This window comes from Diabrotica virgifera, chromosome 6 (genome assembly GCF_917563875.1).
Source record: "Diabrotica virgifera virgifera chromosome 6, PGI_DIABVI_V3a".
In the NCBI taxonomy this organism is placed as follows: Eukaryota; Metazoa; Arthropoda; class Insecta; order Coleoptera; family Chrysomelidae; genus Diabrotica; species Diabrotica virgifera.
This window is the reverse complement of record NC_065448.1, coordinates 194,939,086-194,962,200: the sequence shown is the minus strand read 5'-3', so window position 1 is coordinate 194,962,200 and position 23,115 is coordinate 194,939,086. Positions and strand designations below refer to the sequence as shown.

The following is a 23,115-nucleotide window of genomic DNA, read 5'->3' as shown; positions in this document are numbered from 1 at the left end:
CTTGAGCTCTTGTTATAGCTAGTATATGGGTGTTGTCTATGTATAGGTTCTTTAGTTGATGCAATGTTATTCTTGAAAGGCTGTCTGCGTAGTTATTTTTCCCTGTTATATACTCTATTTCGAAGTCATATTCTTCTAGGTCTAATCTGATCCTCGTGAGTTTTGAGGTTGGTTCTTTCATTGCAAATAGGTGTGTCAAAGGTTTATGGTCTGTTTTTACTTTGAATGTTGGTGCTCCATATAGATAACATTTAAAATAATTAATTCCCCAATGAATCGCTAGTAATTCCTTAACGATTATAGGTTTATTACATTCTCCTTTACTAAAACTTCTTGATGCATATGCTATAGGTAGATCTATTCCGTTGTAATCTTGACTTAGGATTGCTGAACAACTCTCATTGAATGCGTCTGTTGTTAGGATAAACTGTTTGTTGAAATCAGGATATTTTAAAATTGGTGGTTTCATCAGAGATTCTTTAAGCTTTTTGAATGCTTTTTCACACTCCTCAGACCAAAAAAATTCTACTCCTTTCCTCGATAATCTGTTGAGTGGTCTGCATATTTCCGCAAAATTTTTAATAAAACCTCTGTAATAGTTGCAAAATGCTACAAATCTCTTTGTTTCTTCTGCTGTCTTAGGTGTCGGATATTGTTCAATTGCTGCATACTTCGCTTTGTCGGGTGATACTCCCTCTTGAGAAAGATCATGTCCTAAATATGTTACTTCCCTTCTAAAAAATTGACATTTTCCTGGGTTAAGTTTCAAATTGAATTTTCGACATGTTTCAAATGTCTTTTTCAGGTTGTCTAGGTGATGTTTTTCGGATATTCCTATCACTACTATATCGTCCATGTAAAGAAATGCTTTATCTGGTGTTAAGGTGATTCAGTAGCGATCAACAGGTAGCCAAAACGCGTTCCAAGATTGCGGCTGTAATTTTGAATATTTTTTCGAGATATTTGGCACACGTATTCGTAATATAATAAAGAATGGCGGTACAGAGCCCAATTTGAAAAATATAATAATATGTGGAAATTACTCTGTAATTAAATACAATATTAAAAAAACGAGCCTGTACCGCCATTAAGAAGAACAAAAAAATACACTTTCTTCAAATAAACTTTTTTATCCGATGCCTAGATTTTGTGTCATTTTGGAACTACTAATGAAATAAAAAATTTTAGTAGTTCCAAAATGACACAAAATCTAGGCATCGGGTAAAAAAGTTGATTTGAAGAAAGTGTATTTTTTTGTTCTTCTTAATGGCGGTACAGGCTCGTTTTTTTAATATTGTATTTAATTACAGAGTAATTTCCACATATTAATATATTTTTCAAATTGGGCTCTGTACCGCCATTCTTTATTATATTACGAATACGTATGCCAAATATCTCGAAAAAATATTCAAAATTACAGCCGCAATATTGGAACGCGTTTTCGCTACCTGTTGATCGCTACTGTTTCCTCTTAATCCCGAAAATGCTATTGACATCATTCTTGAAAAGCTATTCGGGCTTACATTTAATCCAAAAGGTAATCTGGTAAATTGAAATGCTCCGTTTTCCGTGCTAAACGATGTGTATTTTCTCGATGACTTTTCTAATGGTATTTGATGAAAACCTGACATTAAGTATATAACTGAAAACCATTTTGCTCTTCCTAGTTGATCTAATATCGAATCTATTCTTGGTAATGGAAATTTGTCTGTGACTATTTTCTTGTTCAGTTGTCTAAAATCTATGCATAATCTCCATGCTTTATTTCCATCCATAGCTTTTTTCGGTACCAGTACTACTGGGCTGTTGTACTCGGATGTAGATGGTTCTATGATTCCTTGGTCTCTTAGTTTTTGTACTTGTCGATTTAATTCCTCTGTTTGCGCATGAGGTGTCCTATAATTCTTGATATATACCGGAGTTTGGTCTTTAACTCTTAGTTTCTGTTCGTAGAAATTGTTACAGGTTAACATATCATGCCTTAGGGCGAATATGTCTGCATATTCTTCGCATAACGATACTAAGTTATCTCGTATATATTCTGGTATGTCTAATTTCAGTGATTCTCGTAATTCTTTTTTCCTATCCTTGCTGTCGTTGACTAGTCTATATATATTGAATAGTTTAATGTCCAACGTCCTGATTGTGCTTGCCTCTACGTTTACTGTTTCGTATGTTGTGTTCAAAATTTTGATGTATGGATTATTACTTGAAATAATTGCTCTTGCTATGAATATTCCTGGTTGTATTTCCTGTTGCTCCACTATCCTGTCGTTCCTTAGCGTTTGAAAAATTTTGACTATCCTGTAAATTTCACATCGGGGTGGTATTATTATGGTGTCATTATCTATATTATCCAGAATTTTCGTACTAATGTAACAATCGTTGTCCTCTTTAATGTGCATTTTAAGGTTTGCGTAGTCCAGTATACATTGAAAGTTAGAAATAAAGTCTCTCCCAATGATTCCGTCTGTTGGAATTGGAAAGTTAGGTTCTACCAATTGAAAGCTGTGTTCGAATCGAGTTCCTTTTACTTCTAGTGTTGTCTCAACTTCTCCCATTGTTTGCAACTCTCCTTTAATGACTCCTTTTATTTTCGCCTTTGTGTTTGGTTTCACCTGTTCCTTCATAAAATCTTGTGAACATTTTAGTATTGAAATATCAGCTCCTGTGTCTATGATAAAGGTGCTTGTGTTTTCAAGGATTCCTGTTTTCATTCGTACAAAGTTCGTTAGGTTCAGGTCGAAGTTGTAAATGTTATATTTTATTTCTGCCTGTGTGCTTCCAACTTCTTGTTCATTCAAAACCCCAACTGCTGGTTTTCTTGTTCTTCTTGACTGTCCTCTATCTCTAGTAACCTTATGTTCCTGTTACGTCCTCCTCTCTGGTTTCCTCTGTATGTTTGATTGTTAAATTGTCTGTATCTTCTGTTCGAATAATTTCGTTGATTGTCCGTTGCTTCTCCTTCGTTCCGTTGTCCGAAGTTATTTCTTCTTCCTCTATCATACTTGTTATGGTATCCTCTTCTGTATTGCTGCTGTCCTCTCCTATTCTCGTAGTTTGTCCTATAATTTAAGACTCTTCCTTGTGCATTTTCTTCAGTCGTATCGATCGATAAAAATTTAGATACTACTTCCTGCGGTGATGTAAAGTTACCTGCTTCCAGTATTAGCTTAGCTTTCTCTGCATTAACGTTTCGTTTCATTGTTGTTACTACTGTTTCCGTCGTATATTTCTTCGCTAACTCCAGTGGCATTCCTTCCGCTATGTATGCTACTTTTAATTGTTCTGCTAACTCTTCCACTTCAGATGCGTACACTGCTGCATCTCTATGCCCTTGCCTTTTCTTGGCTAATTTGGCTATTAAATTCTTCGGATTATCACCTCTTAGTTCTTTCTTTAGTGCTTCAGCTATCCGTGGAATCGTATCTTCCGTGGTTATTAAGTTCCTAGCCTTATTGGTAAGTCGTGTTTTTATTAGCGTTACAGCTGTGTCTTCATGACCTTCTGCCAATTTTCCAAGTAGTTCTAATGCGTCCAAAAATGGTTGTAATTTCCCTGCGCTTCCATCGAACTCGTTGGGCAATATCTTGCTTGCGATATTCAAAAATTCATTGATTGTCAGAGCCATGTTTAATATTGTTATATCTTGTTTTATGTGACCTTTTTCCTCTTTTATTTTGTCGTTAATTATTTCTTCTTCTACTTCCTCGTCGCTTTTTCCTTCTTCTGCTTCCTCGTCGCTTTGTTCCTCTTCAACTTCCTCGTCGATTGGTTGATGTATTGAATTTGGAACCACTGTTCTTACATTTACTGCTTGAAATGAGCGTATAACTTTGTCTGATTTTTCCAAAATATTTGTTGCACGCTTCCCTCTGTTTGTCCGAAAGTGCTTCCCAGTTTTTCTTAGTTAAGTGCGTGAACTTGTTATAGGATTTAATTAGCTGTGTCGTTACTTCTTCCTGTATGTCCTTAGATTTCGGTACTTTTTTCTTTAAGACCCTTCTGCTCTGTCTTCCTACTTCTTGTGCAAGTTCCTCAACTATTTTGACAAAATCTTCCCAAGTAACTTTGTTGCTACTCATTTATACATAATATTCTATCCTCAGTTCCTGCACTTCTTAGCGAAAATATAAATTCGATAGTCTTACGGTGTATATAGATATGTAGTATATAGATATATATTAAAAAAATAACGAGATAAAATAATACGTCAATATATGGTAAAAATATGTAAAAAATTTGCAATAATAATAAATAATAGTTCAAAAATAAATAACGTTATATTACCCTTGTAAATATGTAGTTAGAATAATAATGTAAATGTATTATGCATATAGCGTATATTTGTTATATATTTATATCGTATATTTATATTGATAGTGTATATTTACGATAGCAAATATTAAAATCATAAAAAAAAATTGCAAAAATGTACCCTCGTAATAAATAATATAAATAATATATACCTCAAATAATAATGGTAATATGCCATGTGAATAACTTTAATATGTGTTAAAAAAAATTCCAATAATACCCATAAAGATAATTAGATAAAAATACTAATTACATTACTGCTATTTCATTCATTTGTTAAGAAATATCGTGGAAATACTATAAGAACAAAATATAGACTCACCACTTTAAACGTTTGTGTTCGTATCACCAAAAGTTCTCGATCCACGTTCCCTGGCATTGTCCATTGTCCCACGATGTTCCATCTCCATACCATTGTCCATTTAGCTCCATGTCAGGCCTGCTGTCTCCATCCTTTCTACATACCACACTGTATTCTAGGGTGGTCGAGGTACCAGATCCTCAGCCATAGACGTTTTTCTTTCCATTTCTCGTTCCAGTTTACTTCAGTTTCTTCCCTGGTCTTGGGTCGCCATATGATGGTCCAGGATTACTAGGGCTATCTTCTCCCGGAAGGGTGGTTAACCCTTATCCGAGGGGTGGAATGATTACTAGTCGTGTCACTGTTCAAGTTGTTTTATTATACTCGCATGAGTACAAGCTGGTAGCACTTACGTAACGTCATCCCCGCGGAGTGTAGATGACACTCTCTTTTAATGTGAATAATCTTACATCTAATAATAGAATGACGAATGTGGAATGTGTAATAATGAGGATTCCCTTATATGTTTTGGTTGTATAAATATTGAAAAGTGCAAAGTCAGCGTCGACCCTGAAAAGTGTTTATAGTGGCTGTATGTATACTTACACCTCACAATCTAGGTCAATAATGTTTATGTAACGAAAGAAGGTTGGAATTGTTTATGATGACATTTAAATAACCGAAAGAAATTAGCGTAGATAATTAAAGGGTGTTTTTAAAAGATATCTAATGAGTACAGATGAATTCTTGTACACTTTGTTATATTAGCATAGTTACTTAAAATTCCAAACGATGGAAAAAATTTATAAAGATTGGGCCCTTAGGCACAGCATGACTCCCCTATTACGTGGGTTGTTAAACAGGTGGATTTGTCTCTACATGAGGACTGTTAGATGGCAAATGAGTAAAATTTGAAAGCTGTTTCCGATATATAAATTTTATTCAGGGTTTGGGATTTTAAGCAACTATGCTAATATAACAAAATTTATACCATTTAAAATTTAAAGGGTTTATACCCTGGTATTTCTTTGGTGGCTCAGCTTGTGATCAACAAGTTCTAAACACTGATGACGATATTTTAAATATCGAAAACGTTCTATGATGTAGCCCTTAAAGGGATTTTAATAAATTGTATACCCTCTTTAATACTATTAGACTCTAAGTATTTACCAATCAATAGTGATAGAGCGAAACATGATTACCATAGCGAGCGTTTGAGAAAGATATAATATAGATATGTCCCTTCTTCTTCTTCTTCTTAGCCTTCTCTTGTCCAAATTGATCGGGCTATTTTTTTAATGTCATCTGCCGATCTCATCTGTGGATTATAATTTGGTCGTCTACCTTCGTAAGGTCTCCAAGTACTTATTGGAGACCTTTGAGTTTGGAAATGTTGGTTGTGATATCCTCGAATTTTCTTTTTGTTTTTACCTAGTCTTCCTCTTTTTGTCTGAGAATGGTGTACCTAACATTGCCCTTTCTGTTGTGACGAATATTTCAAATGTTTTATCTGCATATCTTATGTTGTTAAAATATCTTACGTTACTTAATTTTATTCCTTCACTTTGAGATAGTAATTCATCCTCAAAAATGGCTTTACTATATACATTAAATAGTAATGAAGACCTCATACATCTCTGCCTAACTTCTCTCCTGATTTGAATTTCTGGGCTGGATTCGTTATCTATTACAATTTGTGTTCTTTGATTCCAGTAAAGGTTTGTTTGTGTGTGTGTGTGTGTCAAAAAATGGCTTGGATGCAGGTCCGTTTGCCACAGATTTTTATTTTATTTTTACCTTAATTTATTAGTTTTGATATATTTATACCTATTTCACTTAAATGACTATATGTGTTTCTTTCAAGTAGTTTATGAGTAATTTAAATATTTCCATTTTATGACAACTTAGTAGATATTCTATACTAATTGGAAAATGAACTTGTGTTTGTCGTAAATTGTAATATAATTGATTTATATATCTCTCGTTAATTTTGTATTCAAAGGAAATATGATTCACATCTCTAATCGAAACATTATCACAAAAACAAACTGATGAATTAACTATTCCTAATTTGTGCAGATGTGCCTCATATTTTCCGTGTCGAGTTTTTAACGCTTAAGTACTAACGTGTTAAATCAAGGTAATTTTTGTTTTTGTTAAATATTTTAATGCAAAAAAATATCTCGATGACTTACTGACTGTATTGATTATCTAAAAACACAGTAACTAATCTAGTTTTTCTGTATTTATTAAAATAAAAAACATTATAACAAGAATGGAAGGATTGTTTGTGTACCTTTTTACTCCTGAAAAAAAAGTGTGATAAAAATTGAACAAATTAAAGAATGACGAAGACGAAGTAGTTTTCAATCCTAGTAGTAAATTATTAATATTGAAAATATTAAAAATATTACTAAAAGATTTTTAAATTGAAAACTTATTGGTACACTTTCCTGGTGACACCTCCAAGACTTCTACAATTTGCAAGTCAAATGGATGCTGCAGTGAAGACGAGAGGGAAGGAATTCTACACTATGCAATTCACATCCCGCGTCTGCAGCTGGTAAAGTTCCAACGGAAAAATGCACCTAGTTACTCTACGGAGTAATACGACTATAAAATAAAAATGTATACCATTTTTATTCAGTTGCAATGCGAAGGCAAAACAATCCTACTTTTCAATTAGAATACGGAGTGCAGTCCAGTCCCTTGAATCGCGATTTTCGGCTCTTATTGGAGACTTCATCGGAAGGAACGAAGGAAATTAAAGAATTTTAATAAAAATTTATAATCGAGTTAAACAAAGAGTAAGAAAAATGAAAATAAAAAGGTTTTTAAAAAATGTTAAAACAAAAAAAACTGACAGGTGCTATAGTTAGTACAGTGTAACAATGATGGTAGTCAGTGGCAACATTTTCAACACAAATTGATTCCACTTCGCTTATGTCGTCTTCTACCTCATCAAACCATTTCAAAAGAGTTTCCTCAGGGTCTTTATTCCCTTATTTGAAATTTTTCCCTTATTTTCTAGGAAGGGAAATATCCCACTTTTGACAAGCAATGCCGTCTGAGAGACGGGGTGTTAGTATTTAAGGGTTAATCTAACGATAGTATAAATATCTTGCTTTGGCAGGTTATATTTAAATATATATTCAGGTAGCGAAGGAAGTTCTTGATGTAAAGAAAAATATAAATTTTTTGACATGTTTGAAATATTTTAAAGTAAAGGTTTGTTATTAATATTTTAACAGTAAAGGTTTGTTATTTATTATTTGTAAGTCCCTTTTGTCTATGTTTTTTGTCATTAGAATTTGGACTAATTTTTAAGTCTTACTTTGTCAAATGCTTTTTCAAAATCAATGTAACAATTATGCATATTCACATTCATATCTATGCATCTTTGAGCTCTCGGATTTAAAGCAAATAACGCCTCTCTGGTTCCTAGTCCGTTTCAGAACCCAAACTGACTATCATCTATTCCTTCTTCGAATTTTTTATTTTAGTCCATTCGTTCACGGTTTTTGCTCTAAATTTTAAAGAACCGCTTGGATTGACATGAAATTTGGCATGCGTATAGCTTACATGTCAAAGAAAAAAAGTGATAGTGTGCCGATGTGTGCTTTTGCCCTAGGGGTGACTTTCACCCCCTCTTGGGGGTGAAAAAATATATGTCCAAAATAAGTCCGGAAATAGGTAAACTAACTAATTTTAAGTAACTTTTGTTCTATAGAGCTTTTTCACCAAGTCAACACTTTTCGAGTTATTTGCGAGTGAATATGTTCATTTTTCAACAAAATAACTACATTTTTAGACGGTTTTTCGCAAATAACTCAAAAAGTAAGTATTTTGTGGAAAAAAACGTTCTTAGCAAAAATATAGCCTATAAAAAAGTAAAAAAAAATGGTGTACACGTTAGGTCTCTGGATCTCGTAGAACTAGAGTTATAGCCAATGAAAATAGATTCATATTCACCAAATTTCAAATAGAATATTTCGACGTGAAATATCCAAAAAATTAAGCACTTTTTGGGGAAAACCCATTATAACTTTTTTTTTAAAGTGTTTAAAAAAATCTTTATTTCTGTTTTTACAAAAAGGTTCTAGCATTAAATTTAAGCAAGTTACGCTCAAAATAAAGTTTGTCCCTTTTGTTTTTGCAAAAAAAAATCGGGAAGACCAACCCCTAATTAGCAACTGAAATAAAATTAATCATTACCGCTCCACAAATTATTTTACTTACGTTGTGTTTATATGATCTGTAAGTTTTATCGATTCAAAGTGCTTATTTTTGAAAAAATTTGGTTTCAAAGTAAAATTTTTAAAAATTTAAATTTTGAAAAATATGCTTTTTTTGTAATAACTTTAAAATTGTTAGAGATACCAAAAATCTCGAAAAACAAAAAAAGTCAGATTTGCTTTTCTGAATATCATGTATTTTTTTGTTTTTCTGTTAGATAAAAATTCATTAAGATTTGGTGTTTCTAAATTTGCATACATTCGTGATCACTGACTCGTTCAACCCCTTTTAACTACAGCCCTATCAATAGTAAGGACTTTGAACCGATGAAACTTACAGATCATTAAACAATATATACACGAGTCAAGAAACTTGTGAAGTCGTAATGATTAAGTTCATTTAAGAGACTAATTAGGGGGTGATTTTCTCGATTTTTTTACCAAAACCAAAAGGGGCTAACTTTATTTTGAGCGTAACTTGTGTAATTTTGATGCTAGAATTTTTTTTATAAAACAAAAATGAAGCTTTTTTAAACACTTGAAATAAATTGTAATGAGTTTTCCCCGAAATGTGCTTCATTTTTGGTTATTTCACGTTAAAGTTTTCCATTTGGAATTTGACGAATATAAACCTATTTTTCATTAGCTATAACTTTGCTTCTACTAGATGTAGAGACGTGATGTATACACCATTTTTTTTTAATTTTTGACAGGCTATATTTTTGCTAAGGATGTTTTTTCGACAAAATACTTACTATTTGAGTTATTTACGAAAAACCGTCTAGAAGCGTGGTTATTTTGTTGAAAAAATGAACATATTCACTGCTAAATAACTCAAAAAGTATTGACTTAGTGAAAAAACTCTATAGAACAAAAGTTACTTAAAATTAGCCAGTTTATCCATTTCCTGACTTTCATTGGACGAATATTTTTTCACCCCCCAAGAGGGGGTGAAAACCACCCCCAGGGCAAAAGCACATATCGGCACAATATCACTTTTTTTCTTTGACTTGTTAGCTATGTGTATGCCAAATTTCATGTCAATCCACGCGGTTCTTTAAATTTAGAGGTTTTGCAATATTTTACCGTTAAAGAACGGACTATTTATACGATTTTAAGAATAATATGAGAACATGACTTATTAATGATATTGTTCTGTATTCACTGCAATCTCTAGCGTTTGTATTTTAAGGGATAGCACAAAAGGTGGAGAGTAACCATAGGGCTTTTCATTCACAGTCATTTGTTTCGAGCTTCTGTCAAATGTCGTATAATCCGTGTATATTAATATTATACACAGACTATACAACATATGACAGAAGCTCGAAACAAATGACAATCGATGAAAAACCCTATTATAATGAGTCAGTTGTGGTGCAACTGCTTGGTGATTATCCGATTGAGTTTGGAGTAGGAGTAGACGTAGGTACCTACATGTGTGTATTTTATGTTTGTTAACAAATCTACAGTTAATAGCATTAATGCAGTTCCTATGTCATGTTCTCAGTTGATCCGCGAGTATTTATGTGGTTATATCTGATTGACACACATCCTAGTGCTAGTGTGTCTGGGAGAGAACTATAACAAACCACCTAATATAAATAGTTGCGAATTATTCTGCCAATACTTGTGGCTCTAACTAGTCTTACCAGCCCTCCTGACAGTAGCAGCGTCCACATCTATAGGTACCATGGCCACAAAATTTATTTCCGTCGTCTTTATAGTTCGAGCATTGACAACTACTGACATATTCCACATTAACTGTTAGTTTCTCGTTAATATTTTTTTCTTCTACGTATAAGGTGTCCTATAAATAAAAAATGAAATATGTAAAACCCATAGATTCTGCAATTTTGAAAGTTTTACAATTGTTTGCCACTTAATATGAGAAATAAAAATAATATTCAAAAATTCAAAAAGAAATTAAAATCATGCTTGATCCAATTATGCGTTTACAACCTAAATGATTACTTTGACTTAATAAAAGACTACAGTACAGGGAATGAGGACCGACGGGGTTCAGAGACGCTGTATATTGCATAATATCTTTTTTTTATTAAATTATATTTTGTTGATTTTGATTTTATGTAATTGTCCTATATGACTTGTTGATTATGCTTTATGTACTTATATGACTTGTCCTATTAGGGGAGTGCAATTAGAACGAAAACATGCATTGTTTCGGAAAAATTCAAACAAGCTTATATTTTTCTAAAACTTTTTTTTTTAGTTTATGTACATGTTAAAGTAAAAAGTTCTACTCACAGATTTGGCCGCTAATTGTTTATTAATTGTTTAAACAATAACAATTGTTTTGTATAATAATTATAAAAATATCGTTAAATTCATCATTTTACTTTGATCAAATATGTTTTTATTTTGTTTTTGATTATGCTGAATCCGAACATGGTATTGCAATTTGAAAATTCTTATACAGAAGCTCTTATACAGTATGTCTGCGTAGCTAGGAACCACATGGAAAACTTTTTTATTATCAATTTTACGAAAAAAGTTATTCTTTATAAAATGCTCTGGATAGTCAAAAATCTAAAACTCAACCATCAGATATTAAATTTTATCCATTTTATACGAGTTATGTCAAAAATATTAATTTCGTTAAAGAGTAAAGTACCTTTATATTCCAGAATATCAAAAAATGCTATTATGAAAAGTTGTTTGAAATTAAAAACTATGTTTAAATATAAAATTACATCATTCTAATCGAAAAAAAATTTCAATTTTTTCTCAAATTACTGATACTCATCATCATTTTATTACAATTATGATAACTATTTTATTATCACTTTTACGAAAAAAAGTTATTCTTCCTAAAATGCTCTCCCTGGTCTAAAATCTAAGACACAACCATCAAATATGAAACTTTTTTAATTTTATACGAGGTATGTAAAAAATATGAATTTTTTTAGAGTTAAGTGCCTTTATTATTCACAATATTTCAATTAGAAGGATGTAATTGAACACTAAAACAAATTTTTTAATTCAAAACAACTTTTTTTAATGAAAATTTTCGATATTGTGAAATGTAACGGTACTTTACTCTTCAGTGCAATTCATATTTTTTGACATACCTCGTATAAAATTAATTAAATTTAATATTTGATGATTGCATCTTAGATTATATACGATGCAGAGTATTTTATAAACAATAACTTTTTTCGTAAAACTGATAATAAAAAAGTTATCAATAGGTTCTAAGTTACGCAGACATACTGTATATGAGCTAAAAAAAGTTTTTTTGCTGAACATTTATTATTGTTAAAGTTTAATATTATACCCTATTCCACGAACATACGCCTGTTTTGGATTACTTCGACAACGAATATTTTACTGTGCAAAATAAGAAGAACGAAAGTAAATTGCAAATTACATTGTTGTTTATTGGAATAATTATTAGCGCCATTAACTTTCGTACTTCTTATGTTGCACAGTAAAATATTCGTTGTCGAAGTAATCCAAAACAGGCGTATGTTCGTGGAATGGCCCATAAATGTATTTTAGGTAAGTTTTACAGAAAATAGTTTTGATCACTTTGTATAAACACTTTTTTAGCTGGTAATTTTCGGTTTTTGTATTACATTTTTGTTATCTTTCTTAATTTTCTCAAAAACAAATACATAGTCTATTTCATTTCCAAAGTAAAAGAATTTAGTGCATTTTAAAGATTACATCCTAAGCTTTAAAAAAGCAGTTATAAAACTGTAATAGATCTGTTCAAACTTGAGTAATACCGTCTTAAAGTGGTGGTAGTAATTCTATAAAACTACGAAGATTTCAAAAATTACATTTTTGAGACGTCATATCATTTGAATTAAATTTTTAAAATTTTTTTTGAATGCAATATTATTTAGTAAGATTCTTGAAAGGTAAGTTGTGCAAAATTGAGGGTTTTATAAGAAAAATTGTATTAGTTACACATTTTTAAATCATTTTTAAACAAAATTCATGTAAGGCTCACTTTCCGCCTCCACCGCACTTATGCCCATAAATTTTATTTCTTTTTATTATAACCATAATATAGTTTAATTATTCTTCTTTCATGTTCAATTGGTAAAATTTCATTTGATCCATTAGTTAAAGAATTACATTAAAATAACTCAACCATGCACTTCGCCGTACGCTAGTTTACAGTGCGCCAATGTTTGTGAGAGGGGTGACTTTAGCGTTATAAATAAAAAATTATAGAAGATACAGATTTAATTTTAGAAAATTCTTTATATAAGGTTTTCTTTGTCAAATTTTCTGAATTTTTCAATGGTTAAGTCAGTTTTTTTGTAAAATTTATATTTTCGGAGTTATTTAAAAAAATATCAAATTTCGTAGTTCATTTGTTTAATAAAAAATGAAGCACCCACTTCTCGAGTAGAACATTTTATGATATGTTGTTTATTAAACAATTCTTAATGAAATTACAAAAAGTTATATCTTGTTTAATTTTTTCCGAAGTGAAAATCTATATGTATTCCCCTATACATATATCACATTGTGATCTAATTGGATAAATAAAGAATATTCTATTCTATTCTAATTAGTCGTGGTATCATACGTACAATATTTGGACCAATAGTGCTGAAGCTATTCGACCATAATCCATAAGGAAAGAGGTTTATCGAAAAATTGTTTTTAATCAATTAAAAGTTTGTAATCCAAATAGAGGTTTGTAGAAAAAGCTACTATGGAAAAACTTGGGAATTATACGAGGTCAAAGCAGGATTTTGAAAACGTAGGAATTTATTTCTCAACTTAGTCTTTTTTTAGCTCGATACACTTGACCCAGCAATGCTTCATGATACGATTTTCCCAGTGGCGTAGCTAGTCCCACAGGGGCCCCATATCAAAGTTTGTCGCGGGGCCCTTTTCCACGACTGATCTAAAATATTGCTAAAAAAATGTTCAACAAAAGAAGCAAAAACGCTTGAATAGAATAAGAATACAGTCGGAAAAATGAAAGAATACCCATGAAGAACATATAAAACACGCTGTATTTTCCTGTCACCGTGTCACAAAGAAAATTTCCCAGCGCAAGTACATGTAATAATAATTATTACATGTACTTGCGCTGGCCAATTTTTTGTATGACACGGTGACAGGAAAATACAGCGTGTTTTATATGTTCGTTCATGGGTATTCTTTCAGTTTTCCTACTTGTATGCTTTATTGCCACTGAAAATTTTACAATTTTATGGACAAAGCTTACAAAGAGCCTAAAAAACAATAACAATTACAGTTTACTAAAATTATTACAAAATAAAAGATAATTAAATAAAACAAAACAATATATTGCAAAATTTAAATAAATTGCAAATTACATAATACAATATTAGGAACTAATAAGATCTGCGTGTAACACCCAAATAGAGATGATAATAATAATAAACCTAATCAACTCTAACAAATCAAAGTAAAAAAATATATTTGAATTGTTGAGAGTCATTGTTTGAAAACAGATTCAGTTTTTTCAAGTCAAGGGTGAATCGACATTGAAAATGAGCTTAAACAAAGAAGATCTGTTCTATGGTATAACGGCGAGCGGCTGGCAAATAGATATACATAAATACAATTTACAGATAAAGAATAGATTACACGAAAATATACCCAAAAATACACTGTTTCAAAAATTCAAAGGTAAAGTGATTACAAAAATTGCAATTTGGCATTATACATTATATAATGTCTCACACACAGTCAACGGTGAATGGACAATGAAAGGTAGCTTGAAAACAAAAAAAAAGATCTGTCGATATCCGAAAAATAATGATACACTGTTTCAAAGCGTTTTAAGAGTGAAATAATTGTTCAATTTTTTTAAATGGAATTTTGTTTCGACATGCCGCGCTGGGGCCCCGTATAATTGATACGGCGGTAGCTACGCCTCTGGATTTACCCCGTACGAAATATACGTTTTCTCGAGGTCCACAAAGTAGACTTTTATTGCGGGGATGACCTCGTCATTCAGTCAAATTGCTATCCGGTGAGTGACTTTTTCAAGTTTGGAAACAAAAAGAAGTCGCACAGGACCAAATCTGGTGAATACGGTGGATGGGGCTATAGTTCGTAGCCCAATCAATTAGGCCATGGCAACGGCGGATGTATGAGCCGATGTGTTGACATACTGGTAGAACATTTTTTTCTTTGCCAACTGGGCCGTTTTTTCTGCAATTCGGCATCGAATTGATCCAATAATTCAGCATAGTAGAGCCCCGTGGCCGTTTTACCCTTCTCCAGGTAGTTGATGTAGATTACTCCTTGTGTATCACAGAAAATGATTACTATTATTTTTTCAGCGGATAAGACAGTCTTCGCCTTCTTCGAAGCACATTCCCCGGGTGAAGTTCACACTTTTGATTGTTTCTTGGTCTCTGATAGGCACGAGTGGATCATGTTTCATCGACCGACGGTCACAAAACGACGCAGAAACTCGTTTATCAGGTGCTTAAACAACATTAAACACTGTTATAAAGTGGTTTTCACGGTTGCGCTTGTTATGCGGAATGAGCAAACGCGGCATCCATGGTCGTGCAGGATACGACCGTTGATTGAATAACCGTTCGGTTATTCAATCAACGATACGACTTACCTTACGTGGTATTTGAAACACCTACTGTCTCAGCTATGCCGAGTTCCTTCAATCAAAAGTCTGCCAATTCGAGATTGTCTATTTTTGTCACGTTAACTTTCGTGGTAGCCGTTTTCGGGGCACGTGGGTATGGCTCATTAAACACTGATGTGCGACCAAGTTAAACCAATTTTTGAAATCAAGAGTAGAACTACCGACCGACATTGCCCTTTTTTTATTTTTCTAAAATCCGCGGCACGTCCTATTTCACAGGCTGTCAAATAAAACTACGGGCCCGATTTAGCTAAAATTTTAAGATTATCTTGGGATAGTAGCTGGGGATATCGGTCAGTATGGCTTATGAGGAAGTACTTATCGAACATCCGTCGTATAAGCAGTGGAAGGAGAATCGAGCATGTAAATTACCCGGGAGATAATGGAGATATACAGGGTGTTTCGTTGAGAATGTCCAATCTCTGAGTTGTAGATTCTAGACCTCGAAATATTAAGATTTAACCCAAATCACTTAAATAAAATGTGGCTCTACTCAGTTACAAGGTGTGTTATTTAAACATTGTAAAACTATTTTTGCTCAATATTTTAAAAATATTCGACGTATCGTTTTCATTCTTGGCAGACAATGTAGGTACTATACCTTCGTCAAATTATAAACGTTTCTGGATATTACCAGAGGCGTGCGACAGGGGACAGTGAATGGTTTACCCTTCCCAAACTCTACGTCACTGGCGGAATTACCATTTTAGCACAATTGTTCGATTCTCCAATACTCTCTATTTAAATAACATACTCTTCACTCGTAACGATGAAGTCATTAATGTTCGAGATATTTGAAGTTAAACATAATTATAACGGCACAGTTTGATTAATGTATTGTGCCGCTAAATTTTAAACTTCAAATATATGGAAAACTAATGATTTTATCGTTAAGACTGAAGAGTATATTATTTATTCTTAATGATGAAATCATTAGTTTTCGAGATATTTAAAATTAAAAATTAAGCGACATAATACATTAATCAAAATAATTGTGCCAATGCATATTTGACTTCAAATATCTTGAAAGCTAATGAGTTGATCGTTACGAGTGAAGAGTATATTATTATTATTTACATTGAGAGTATGGGAGAATCGAAAAATTGCGCTAAAATGGAAATTCCGCCAATGGCGTAGAATTTGGGAAGACTAAACCATTCACTGTCCCCTGTCGTACGCCTCTTGCAACAGCCAGAAACGTTTATTTAACATAATTGCATAGGTTGTATAGTACCTACACTTTCTGCCAAGTATGAAAAGGATACGTCGAATATTTTTAAAATATTGAGTAAAAATAGTTTTTAAATTTTTAAATAAAATACTCTGTAACTCAGTAAGGAGCCATATTTTATTTAAGTGACTTTGGTTAAATCTTAATATTTTGAGGTCTAGAATTTACAACTCAGAAATTGGACATTCTTAATAAAACACCCTGTTATATTATAACGATCCAAAATAATACAGAACATTCCAAAGATAGTTAGATGACTGGGACGTCGTCGTCGGGTCCAGATGTCAAGAACAAGAGCTTTACGAATATTAGGGACCAGAGAAACAAATTAAAAGTGACTAACTGAAAACTGAAGAGAATAAGTGGCAGACCGAAGAAATGAAAACGACAAACAAATTTTGCGCTAATTATGCAAAGCCAAATCTTTATGTGTAGGTAACTGTGTTAGTGTTAACGCTGATTGATCAAATACATTCTTTATTTGTTAATCAAAGATATCAGTGTATATTGGTATGGTGGTGTTACTTACCCGTTGAGTATGTTCTGGTATATGTTTAGCCGTTAATTGTACTTTAAAATTAACTTCGCGATTATCGAGTCCATAACAAATTGATGTTTCGTTATATATTCCAAGATTACTACAATCAGCAAAAAATTTAACGTCAATATACTCTTGCTCTGTTGTGTTCATCATAAAGCTTACTGTCTGTGCAAAATTATAGTAACCTAAAAATAAACAGATTTAAGAAATTGCAAGATTGAAGATACCATGTATTATATTGTAGGTATTAATACTGTTGCCGGTACGGGTAGTCATACAGGATAATTATTAAAGATCCAATCAGAGATGAGATTGAAGCGCTCCTGCATTTTATTCTGCAATAAAAAAGATATTTTTTGTTTTGCTAATAGTTTTTTTTACATTTTCGTAGAAGTAACATACGTTAATAATACCACTTTGTGGTTCCATCGTATTCTTGGTCTTCCCACTGATCGTCTTCCTATTAGGGGGCCATCTCTCGTCGTCCTTACTACTCTATTTCTCAGTTATTAATGTTGTTCACTTTGTATCTCCGTCGTATATCTGTACTTCCAGCTCTGTCCCATAGTGTCTTACCATCGATTTTTCGAAGGATTTACATCTCTGCTGTTTCTAGCATTATTTTTGTTCTCTCTGTATCAGGTTGTGTTCTGCCGCGTATGTCATTATTGGTCTGATGACTGTTTTGAAATTAATTCTGCCTTTCATTTCATTTCCCATACTTTTATTTCTGCATATTGTTTCATTTAGGCAACCTGAGGCTATGTTTCCTCTATTCACTTGATCTTCAATTTCTGTTTCAAGCTTTACATAGCTAGACAGTGTGATGCTTAAATATTTAAACTCCATCAATTTTTCTATTATCTGACCCCCAAATCATGCATTTGGCTTTTTTGGGGAAATTAACATATAAAATTTTCTGGTGGTTATAATAAATTAGTGCAGCCATACATTGTAAATCTTCTTCACTTTGACAGGTTAGTATTGCATCGTCTGCATAGCAGATTATTATAAGTTGTTTTTGTCATTTGGTATCCTTTTTAGTTTCTCATTTTTTTATTATTTCATCCATGATCAGGTTGAGAATAGAGGACTCAGAGGATCCCCTGTCTTATCCTATTGCCAGCTACAATTGTGTCACTTTTACTTAATTCTTTCAAAATTACTTATTGAGCAGTAAATAAAGGCCAAACTAAACTTTACCAATGGCATGTCAAACCATAGATACACTGTCATTCAACATGTCGACTATGGTTCTACGGACCTTTAGAAATAAGTGTTTCCAAGTGCTCAGTAAATTACGTTTTTTTTAAGATGGCTCTATATTATTCAAGCAATTTCGAAATATCTGGACATGACGAATATTTATGGCCCAAGGGACCTAAATATACACCAATTTTTATTATTCTACTTCCCCTACGATCTCTTCATCCTAAGTTGGATCTAGTTACTCGTAGAACCAAGTGGAAATGTACAAAGTTGCCTTCAGCACTTATTAAACAAAGAGACAGTCAATGACACAATTTCAAGAAGAAACTATGGGACCTTAATAATAAAGTTTACCTTTTGTGATTAGGTCCACGATATTTGTTGCGTCTTCCTGTAATTCTCCAACAAATGCATATCCTTTTAAAGTATCTCTTGTCATATTCAAATAGTAATGCATTTTGGAAAGTGTCTTAACGGCAAAAATTATGTTAACCTAAAAATTTATTAATATGGTTAATAAATAACACTTTATAGTGGAGTCACTAAAGGTTTTCACCTCCGATTTCGTTGAACCTTCATAGATTTTCATGAACATTGGTGAGTAATTAGAAGATACTTCAAGGAACAAAGGTGACATGATGCCAACTTGCGCTTTTACCTTGGGGGTGGATGCCACCCCTCCTCGGAGGTGAATTTATTTTTATTAAAAATTATACCAGATATCAATAGAATGGCAACTTCTAAGCAAAATTTGTTATATAAAGTTATTAACATAAATCAATACTTTTGGAGTTATTAAATATCATGTTTTAAAGCTGTTTTTCACTAATTCATTAAAAACTATAAGCTTTTGTAAAAAAGCTATTATTACCAAAATTAAAGATAATAAAAAATTTAATACACTCCCCACTTAAAGAACTAAAATATTATTATTTCAAAGTGAATTATGGGTAATTGAATGTATATTTTTTTCGACGAGTACTCAGATCTAAGTATTCAAGCTTACATAACGAGAAAACGATGCATTTTATAGAATATACTTATGAAGAACTTGTCAAAGTACTTCAGAATACCTATCAAGTGAGCTCCAGTAGAAGTTAATAGCATCAAAATTAAGCAAGTTATGATGAAAATAAGAGAACCCTTCCGATTTTTTTAGAAAAAAAGTGAAAAATAAAACACGCCATTTCCACAAAAATTAAAATTTGTTGTATAATCCTCACAAGAATTTCTTTAGGTTAACATAGTTAATGATTTTAAAAGTTTTGACCGGTTTAGAATGCATATTTTTGAAAAAAAAAAGATATAATTTATAAAAATCAGAAATTTTAAAACTATCGTACTTTTTCTTTTAATAATACAGTAGACTGAGTAGACTCCCGTAAGTTCGGGCTCGGTTAGTTCGGTCTCCGCTTAGTCCGGCCGGCTCTCTGAGCATTAGTCACACACATTGCACGTCAAAAGTCATTAGAAAAGAAAATTCAGAAAAAAATTACTGACTTTTTTTAAGTGTTTAAGAAGCCAAACTACCAATGTGCAATCATATTTTTAAATTTTATTAGGCCTAGAGTTCTGAAAGTATTGTTTTATAGTATTTTTGTAACGGTCTATCTTTTCATATATTATGTTAAATATATGTCAGAGTATTCCTCTGTGTTGTCTTCTACTTAATGTACAAGTGTTTTGTTTTTGCTAGATCCATACAAACAATAAATGGGCATTTTTTAGATAAGCATCGGTTAGTTCGGCCACTTTTAAGTTCGGCCTAGGGTCCGGTCCCGAGGTGGCCGAACTTACGGGAGTCTACTGTAACTCCAAAAATACTCAATATAGGTACGTAAAAAATGATATATAACTAAATTTTAGTTTTTTCATTTCCAAAAAAATCAGCATTTTTAAAATTATCGTACTTTTCCTATATTTTGATAATAATTCCAAAAATACTCAATATACGTAAAAAATTATATATAACTAAATTTTAGTTTTTTCAGTTCCAACTACTTTACCTATTTTACTATTTCCGTAGAATAAAAAATAACCGAGATAGAAACGTTTAAAATTTAAATTTTGCTGCGAGAGCTATGTAACCGGGGCCATTTAACCTTTTATTTTTAAAAAAGTAATTTCGACGATTTTAAAAAAGACTAATTTCGATTTTAAAAAAGACGTTAATAGCTCTTGGAATCAACTTTTAATTAGATTTTAGGTGAACCTGATATCTTAAAAATTAACGGAGTTATTTACAAAAAAACAATAACATTTTTTGGAAACATTTTTAAAAGATACATTTTGAAACATTTTTGTTACATAAATTTTAATGCTATCAACTTGTTCGAGGGCTTATTTGATAGATATTTCTATGAACTTTGACAAATGATTATGTTATAAAATGCATCATTTTCCCGGTATTTAAGCTTGAATACTTAGATTTGGGTACTCGACGAAAGAAATATACATTCAATTACCTATAACTCACTTTTAGTTAACATTGAAAGGTTTTTCTAGTAAGGAGTTTATTTGATTTTTTATTAGCCTCAATTTTGATAATAATAACTTTTTTGTAAAAACTTATAGTTTTTGAGTTATTTATGAAAAATCGGTTAAAAACATGCATTTTTTTCACGAAAAATTAAAATATTTGATCTTTAATAACTCAAAAAGTTTTGATTTATTTTAACAACTTTATATAACAAATTTTGCTTATAATTTGTCCCTATATCGAATTGTGGGGTTATTGTTAATAAAATAATTTTCACCCCCGAGGAGGGGTGGCATCCACCCACAGGGTAAAAGCGTAAGTTGGCACCATGTCACCTTTGTTCTTTGAGATATCCTCTAACCACTCACCAATTTTCATGGAAATCGATGGAGGTTCAACGAAATCGGAGGTAATAGCTCATATCCACCTTCAGTGATTTCACTATTAATAATACAAAAAAATGTGCTATGTGTGTTGTGTGGCACATTAAATATTTAACTGGAAAGTTCAGAGATCCATGGTTTTTTTCCATATTTTTTCTATTCTTGTGAAAAAGTATCAGTGAGTTCATTCAGTAGGAATTACAATCCCTAGGAATTATAGCTTACGTCACGGTTCACGGTGTTCGAAATCCTATTCTTTTGTGAGGTGGATTACTCCTCTATGTCATTTATAGCTTTCTGTGTGACTCTTTTCCACTCTTCCTATCCTTGTATTGAACTTTCCAGTCTTTAACAATCATTGCTCCTATATTTTCTGCTACTTCATCAGCCATCTTTTTCTCGGTCTTCCTATAGACTTAGGCCATAATGGTGTTCCGTTAGTCATCCTTCCCAACATATCAACATAGAGTGTGGGCGTCTTTATATATGTCCTATCCATTCTAATTCGTTTTAACGGTTTGTTTTCTACAAGCTATAATATAATAAAAAAAACTGATTACTTTATTTTTTCGTAAGGCAAATTCAATTTGGTCTAGTGCGGGATAATCATTGATTAAAGATTTAGTATATTCTCCATTTTGGTCCAATAAACATTTGAGATCTGGTTTTCTAACAGCTCCTGCTAAGATTCCATCGCCTGCTGAATGAAGCAAACTATCTGTTGGTAACAAAATTATTTTCCTGGACAAAGGCGAAAAGTTAATCGTCTCATTACATGCCAAAACCTGAAGTAGTGCGTCTAGAGCTCCATCTAAATCATCGACATTGGCAGTAACTTTGCTCGAACTAACCTAAAAATCATTATCGAATTATGAGTTTCACATAGACCTAGGTACTTAAAATGATCGTATATGCTCGAGAAGTACGTGGCAATACCAATCCCTCATCCGGAAGAAAAGTGTAACAACTCAAAAGACAACGTTTTTCAGGAGAGACAAAAATAGATTTTTTAAAACTGAATTTAGCTGTCAGTTTTAAACGGTAACTGTAAAATTATTTAAAATTAAAAACGAAGAATATGAATATGTGAATGTTTCTAATTTTGTGTAAGAAGCAAAACCAAAAAATCTCTGATATCTCATTTAACAAAAGAAGATGAAATTTTGCGTTATGTCACTTTTGTTTTAAAATATTGGTCACTTTTTTAAACAATAACGAAAAATACCTAGTATAGTTCTCGAAATACAACGGTTTTCGTTATAAATAACGATAGGTTCACGTCGAACGTCAGAGCATTATCTCAAAAGTGTCAATGTTCCGGAATAAAAGTATTTATTTTACCGCCAAAGGAATAATGACACTACCACCATCTTTCTATGTTGGAAGTAGACATATATGTGACATTTTTTCTGGTAAAAGTATAGGGTATTTAGAGTCAATTTAACAAGATAACTGGAATTATGCATTTTTTGAGTTGTGTCACTTTTCTTCCGGATGAGCGAAATGGTCTACTCTTCAGTCTGGTCTGATAGAATATTTAAATAGAATGTTATGCAAACATTTCCAAATATTTAATTAAAATAGCAATATTACCTTATTGCTCAAGAAGTATGTGGCAATACAAATCCCTCATCCGGAAGAAAAGTGTCACACCTCAAAAAACAACATTTTTCAGGAGAGGCAAAAATTGATTTTTCAAAACTTAATTTAGCTATCAGTTTTAAACGGTAACTGCAAAATTATTTTAAATTAAAAACGAAGACTATGAATAAATGAATGTTTCTAATTTTG

At 32.1% G+C, this 23,115-nt stretch overlaps 1 protein-coding gene across 1 annotated transcript in view; it reads right to left on the bottom strand.

The window, feature by feature from the left end:
* Nucleotides 1–10,498: 10,498 nt before the first annotated feature.
* Nucleotides 10,499–23,115, bottom strand: part of LOC114334502 (integrin beta-nu) — a 34,472-nt gene continuing 21,855 nt past the window's right edge. Inside the window, exons 4-7 of the mRNA XM_028284548.2 lie at nt 21,885–22,175; nt 18,817–18,955; nt 17,242–17,438; nt 10,499–10,660 (exon numbers count right to left, since the gene is read on the bottom strand). Of these exons, the coding sequence (XP_028140349.2) occupies nt 10,499–10,660; nt 17,242–17,438; nt 18,817–18,955; nt 21,885–22,175 (789 nt within the window). The remainder of the gene's footprint in view (nt 10,661–17,241; nt 17,439–18,816; nt 18,956–21,884; nt 22,176–23,115) is intronic.